At 56.3% G+C, this 6,783-nt stretch overlaps 1 protein-coding gene across 1 annotated transcript in view; it reads left to right on the top strand.

Moving 5' to 3' along the window:
• Positions 1-6,783, top strand: part of KLK8 (kallikrein related peptidase 8) — an 11,270-nt gene that overhangs the window by 4,041 nt on the left and 446 nt on the right. The window contains exon 3 of the mRNA XM_055079221.1: positions 5,356-5,489. Coding sequence (XP_054935196.1) covers positions 5,356-5,489 — 134 coding nt within the window. The remainder of the gene's footprint in view (positions 1-5,355; positions 5,490-6,783) is intronic.

Here is a 6,783-nt window from a genome sequence, read left to right as displayed (position 1 = left end):
GGGTATCCTGCGGGGATTCCAGGGTCCTGGGGGAGAAGGGAGTTGGGGCCCCAGACTTCCTGGAGCAGAGCAAGGAAGGAGCTGGGAAACCTGGGTCCTGGGAGGGGGTGGGACCAGGCCCAGGATTCCTGGCTCTAAAGGAGGAGGGGCCTGGGGGTTGGACTCTATGTCCTGGGGAAAGAGGGGCCCACAATGCCAGGTCCTAGGGGGAGGTGGGGGCTATGAGCTTTCACTCCTGGGTCTGCGGGAGGAGGGACTGGAGACCTGGACGCCTGGGTATTGTAGGAAGAGGAAAGTGGGAGTTTCCTGAGAGGGAGAAAGTGCCTTGTGTCATGTCCTGAGTAGGCTGGCCTAACAGTTTCTCTGCTCTTCTTCCGCGCACAGGGTGACTCTGGGGGCCCCCTGGTTTGCAATGGGGCCCTGGCGGGTGTGGTGTCTGGGGGCTCGGAGCCCTGCTCCAGAGCCCAGGGCCCTGGTGTCTATACCAGTGTGTGCCACTACCTGGACTGGATTCGAAAAACCATGGAGGACAACTGAGACCTCGCGCCTTGGACGACCAGGAAAGGAGGGTGGGCGCAGGGTAGGAGGGTTGGCCAGACTCCAGCCTCAAAGGTCTCCGCCGTTCTCCTCGGCTGGCTTGGAGACACCTTCTGGATATTCCAGTTCCCAGCTTCTGGATATCAGACCCGGCCCCGAGAACTCTTTGAATCCTGGTGGGGCCCCGACCGGGAGAAGTTGGGAGAGATTCTCTGTCCCCTCCGATCCAAGGGATGATTTTACATTAAACGCGCCTTCCTACTGCCTGTTTTGTGAGCTAAAGGATGGGGACCGGGTGCGCGGTGGAGGGCGGAGAGGGAACCACCACCGCGTTGCAATTCCCCATAAGCCCCGAGTAGGTCCTGCCTACGTCTGTCTCCATCAGCCCGATTGCAGCCAGGCTCCTGGGTTCTGCTTGGGCTGGTCCCCTCGCTCCCAGGGGAAGGGGAAACCAGGTCCCAGCGCCTCCCCAACCTGCCTTTCCCGCATCTGGACCTCTCAGGGGGCAGCCAGTGGGCCGGGCCAATCAGCCCTCAGAAGTCGGGACCCAGAAGGCTGGCTTGTCTTCCATTCCAGGTTACTGGCAGCCCCCTCCTCCCACAAAAACCCAGGCTCCAAATCACTCCTTCCCAAAAGACTTAAGAATCCAGCTGCCAGCTCCTTCTCCCTCAGACCTCAAATCCAGGCCTCCATCCCCCTCCTCCTTCTGACCCAGCAGTCCCGGGCCCCGGCCCCCTCCCCCCTCAGGGCCAGGAGTCCAGGCCCCCAGTGCCATCCTCCCTCAGCTCCAGGAGTCAGGGGCCCTCACCCCCTCTTCGCTCGGACCAGGATGTCTGGGCCCCCAGCCATTTCTGGTTCAGACCCAGGAGTCACAGCACTAAACTCCTTCACTCCCAGACCTCAAGAGTTAGAGATGCCATAGTGGCTGTATCAAGGTGCAAGTATGGACACCAAGCGGGGAAGCGGAGAGGGGGTTGGATGAATTGGAAGATTGGGATTGACATATATATGCTCATATGTATAAAATAGATAAGCACTGAGAACCCGCCGTGTAGCACAGGGAACTCTACTTCACTTCGCTGTACAGTAGAAATTAACACAACATTGTAAAACAACTCTACCCCAATTAAAAAGAAAAGTTAGAGATTCCAAGCCCTCCTCCCTCAAGACTCTCCGCTCAGCCCCTGAGCCTCTCCTCACTCATAAGCAGGGCTCCAGCTCCCCGCTCCCCCGCCGGCCCCCAGGTGGGAGGAGACGGAGCAGGAAGCCGGTGGTCCCAGTTAAAAGGCTCCAGCATCTTGTACGAGGCAGGCAGAGCTGAAGTCCGGGGTGCTCTTCCTCTGGATCCGAATCAGTAGGTAAGCCCGCCCCCTGAATTCTGCAAGGTGAGAGGCCAAAGTTCTCAGACACGGGCATCAGGCCCCTGAGCCCCCTCCTCCAGGGCCCAGGACCTCAACCTCAGATCCCTTCGTGCTTTGCGACCCAGGAATCCGCAGCCCAGCCCCGGCTCTCCACGACTTAGGAGTCCCAGTTCGCAGTTCCCTTTCCCTTCAGACCCGGGCGTCTGGGGATCCCAACTCCCTCCTTCCTTGGATGTAGGACTCCAGCCCCTGAGCTCCCAGCTCCTCAGATTCCGGAATCTGGGGCCCCAGCCCGTTCTTCTGCAGACCCAGGAATCGGGGGCCCCAGCCCCTTCCTCCAGCGGGACCCAGAAGAACTGCCCCAGAAGCTCTGCTTCCTCGCCAGTCCCAAGATCCCTAGGAGTTTGGTCTCCTCCCTCCTCCGCTCAGCCCTGTCCTCTCTGTCTCCCAGACCCCACCACGGGACAGCCCACACCTGCTGCAGAGTCTGGATCTGGATGTTCCCGCTCTTGCTGCTGGAATCCGGGGCAGGGGGGGGCCGGGGGGGGCCCGGAAGTCATCGGTGGAGCCCCTGAGCCTGTGGGAATACCACGGTGGTGGCTGAGAGGGTGCATGTGGTGGTGGCACGTGGGGAGACGGGAAGCACGCGATTACGTGTGGGCGCTTCCGTGGGACGGCTGGAGGCACGGTGCACGTGGCGGCAGGTAGGATCTGCTGCTATGGCCTGAGTGCTCTAAGCCAGCAGGGCTGCCTGCTCAGGGGCACAGATACACACAGGAGGATACGGCATGTGGACACATGCTCCGGTGTGTGACTCTGTGTGTGATGGCTCATGGCTTCCGTGAGTGTACATGTGTATCTGCGTAGCAGCGTGTGCAAGCTGGGAGGCGAACAGCAGAGGGCGGGGGGGTGTGTGTATCCGTTTGAAACCACAGTGGTTTTCCGGGTCCCTGCACTGACCCAGAGGATGGTGATCCAACCCTCTCCCTCCTGCTGCAGGACACTTGAGAGCACAGGAGACCAGGGTGCTGGAGGGCCAGGAGTGCAGGCCCCATCAGCAGCCTTGGCAGACGGCCTTGTTCCAGGGTGTCTCTCCCCCTGCCCCGCTCAAACTTCTGTCGCCCATCCACACCTCTTAACATCTCTCGTCTTCCCTCCTGCCTCCTGCCCGCTGCTGTTCTCTGCCCGCACTGAAGCCACGATGCAGAAGGTGGTGGCAAAGTTTTGTTCACGAGCAACGAGGAAGCCGCTGGTCACTCGTCTCTGAGAGGAGCTCTCAGTCACCCAGCCTGGCTTCCTCCACCACTCCCTGCCGTGTGACCCTGGGCGAGCCAAGCATCTTCTCTGGGCCTCAGTTTCCTCACCTGGAAAATGGGAACAATAAAGTGTGTACCTCATAAACGTGATATGAAGAGACTATAACGTGTGTGCAGATGGTTATGGTAATTGTCATGCAAAGTACTAACACAGTGGGTAGTGAGTTCTGATTAAATGGCAACAGGTCCTGGTGGGAATGTGTGTGATTTTGTGTCCTGGGGAGAAAAGCACAGGGGTACCCTACAATCCCAACCCCCCCATGCCATCCCCATCCCCATCCCTCAGGGCTGATGGGAGAATTACCTTCCTCGCCTTCCTGTCAAGTTCCACGAAGCACCTCTTAACCACTTCGCTCTTCCCTCCCAGTGTTCCCCATGTCCGGGTCTACCCAACACCTGTTCCTCCTGTCCCAGGGGGACCTGGGCTGTCTCTGAGTCAGCTGGTACCTTCTGTACCCCAGTTCCTGGGGCCACTGGAGCTCAAGGGACCTCACCCTGCATCCACCTCAGCCTCAGTGAGACCATCTCCATCTCAGTGAGACCAGAGGACCTCACCCCACTTCAGCTGCTAAGTTTATGCAAAGAAGCCCTCTGAAATCTGGGGGAAAGTTTTTGGTTTCTTTGTTAGATGCATCCCCATCCCGTCATCTACTACCGGCTCCAATTTCAGCTCTGCCACATCTCCATTCTCATTCCCTGATCCAACACCCAGACACCCTAAGTCCAACTCCATCCCCACCCCCATCCCAAATGGGCTTTGAAATTTTGTCCTGAACATTGGGAGGAGGGCTTCTTGTCCTCTCCCTGACACTGTCCCTGTGTAAATATTCCCATGCTAGGGGCTATGATACACAGAATCCAGGCAAAGCTAACAGAAGTTTCAGTGTCTCCACTTAGCTCAGACTTTGGAGCGGTAACATAAGCAGAACACACGCACAGTAGAAATTTTCCATCCGGCACAGGTTGTTTGGTCCACTCGCCGCCCTCCCTCCTTTTTTTTTTGGGCGAGGCTTGTGGGATTTTAGTTCCCTGATCAGGGATCAAACCTGGGCCCTTGGCAGTGAGAGCATGGAGTCCTAACTACTTCCCTGTTTCCCCTTTCAAACACCTCTTTATTTATTTATTTATTTATTTATTTTTAAATACAGTATTTCAGTTTCATTTTATTATTTTTCTTTTTAAATATTTATGTATTTATGTATTTATTTTTGGCTGCGTTGGGTCTTCGTTGCTGTGTGGGGGCTTCTCTAGTTGCTGTGAGCAGGGGCTACTCTTCGTTGCGCGGGCTTCTCATTGCGGTGGCTTCCCTTTGTCGCGGAGCATGGGCTCTAGGCGCGCGGGCTTTAGTAGTTGTGGCTCGTGGGCTCAGGAGTTGTGGCGCACGGGCTTAGTTGCTCCGCGGCATGTGGGATCTTCCCAGACCAAGGCTCGAACCCGTGTCCCCTGCACTGGCAGGTGGGTTCTTAACCATTGGGCCACCAGGGAAGCCCACACCGATTTATCGAGCACCTGCCGTATGGCAGGCCCGGGGCTGGGTGCCGGGAACACAGTGGCGACCACAAGGCCCCTGCCCCACACAGCCCACAGAAGACTGGGGCACAGGGTTTGAGCAGAGACTACACAGCTCTCTTCCGCTGACTATCCCCCCACTCTCTTAGCTCCCCACCCAGGGATCAAACCCACACCCTCTGCATTGGAAGAAGTCTTAACTACTGGACTGCCAGGGAAGTCCCGAGATGTGTTGTTTTGATTAGAATAGTCAGGGAAGGCTTCTAGGAAGAGGTGATATTTGGAAGAAGTAAGATTTAGCTGAGATTGAAGACCAGGTGGTCTGGGAATGGAAGGTTAGAAAGGGTCAGAGGTGTCCCAAAGGGGACATGTCCCCCAGTCACCTGATCCTTAATTTGAAAAGAACTCAGGGCAAGAAACAAAAGGTAGGGTCCCACGGTCCTTCTTTAGGTGGAGAAAAAGAAACAGCAGGGGCCATGGCTTTGTTTCATGTGGTGAGAAGTGATGTGCCCTGTGAAATGTGTCAGAAAACCCTGCGCAGCTGTGGATACACAGAAGGGAGGTTAGATACAAACAGGGATGGAGGGGAGAGTGTTGCTGTCTCTGGGAACTTGCAAACTCTGCCCCCTCAGAGAATTTTCCTGACACCCTCAGCTGCGCAGAAGTAAAAATTATTCCTCAGAAGCGGTGTGAAGACACCTACCCCGGGCAAGTCACAGATAGTACGGTCTGTGCACATGAAAGCAGTGGGGCTGATACATGCCAGGCGAGTGACTTCTGAAACTCTCTTCTTCCCTCGCTCGCCCTGTAGAGGCTGGAGGCTTGGCTGTGGGGAGATCCCGAAGAGCCAGCACCCCTACCTCTACAGAGTGGGAAGCAGGTTCAGAGAAGGCACCCTCTCCCTGCAGGTGATGCAGCACAGGAATCAGAATAATTGAATTGTCCTTGTTGTTTCCTTGGGAACGCTTGCCTGCAGGGTGGGGTGCAGGGACAAGGTGGGGATTAAAGGGAGTGAGGGGATAAGTCCACGAAGGAGAGAGTCCGAGTCTAGAGGGTACGCAAGCTCCCTGCCCTCTTTCTCAGTGCTAGTGCCTGGAATTTGTGCTGACTTTACCGATGATCAGGGAGTCAGCTATTTTTCTTCGAGTCCTGACTGGGTTCCCTAGCATGATTGCTTTCTCCTATGATTGGTTCCTTGGGGAGCAATGCTGTCTTCCCAGCTGGCCAGGGAACGGCGCCCTTGACTTCAATGCTCCCTCAGTGAGCTCCCCAACCCCTGGGCGGCACATCTTATTTGCCATAGATATAACACTCGGTTTCCTATTGGCTGCAGCTGCAGTCCTCACGGCTCCCCTTGGATTTGTCCCCTTCACGGAAGCCCCACCCCCTTTGCTTATGATTGGTCGCTGAAGACAATGCTTCGACGCTTCCTTTCCTATTGGCCGGGACTAGGATCATTTCCATTCGTGATCCGGCCATGGAATCTAATCTTTCTGGAGGATTCCCTGGAGACAATGGTTTCTTCCCACATACTCCCGCCATTGTCCCTTGGGTGTGTGTGTATCCAAAAGAACCCTGCTCCTTCCTCCTATGTTTTGTTACTGGATTCAATGATCTCTTCAAGATTGGCCAGGAATGGAGGAACTCAGTCCCTTCCATGTAATTCCTACTTTCTTCTCTCTGGATTGTACCCTCCAGACGGCATTCTCTTCCCTCATTGGTCAGGATTTCCTCCATTGCCCTGAGACATCCTGTCTGCATCCCCCGCACGTGGAAGCCCCACCGCTCTCTCTCACCATTCGTCCCAGGAGACAACGCTCTTATCCCAAGGGACCCAATCGCGTTACAAAGCTGGTACAAAATACTGGTACAGCAGGGCATCTTAGGTGAAAGACTTCTTTGTTTTGGGGGGGTTTTTTTTGCGGTACGCGGGCCTCTCACTGTCATGGCCTCTCCCGCTGCGGAGCACAGGCTCCAGACGCGCAGGCCCAGCGGCCACGGCTCACGGGCCCAGCTGCTCCGCGGCACGTGGGATCCTCCCGGACCGGGGCACGAACCCG

The sequence above is a fragment of the Physeter macrocephalus genome, chromosome 17, assembly GCF_002837175.3.
Source record: "Physeter macrocephalus isolate SW-GA chromosome 17, ASM283717v5, whole genome shotgun sequence".
Taxonomy (NCBI): domain Eukaryota; kingdom Metazoa; phylum Chordata; class Mammalia; order Artiodactyla; family Physeteridae; genus Physeter; species Physeter macrocephalus.
The sequence above is the reverse complement of the archived record's forward strand: the minus strand, read 5'-3'. Positions and strand labels throughout refer to the sequence as shown.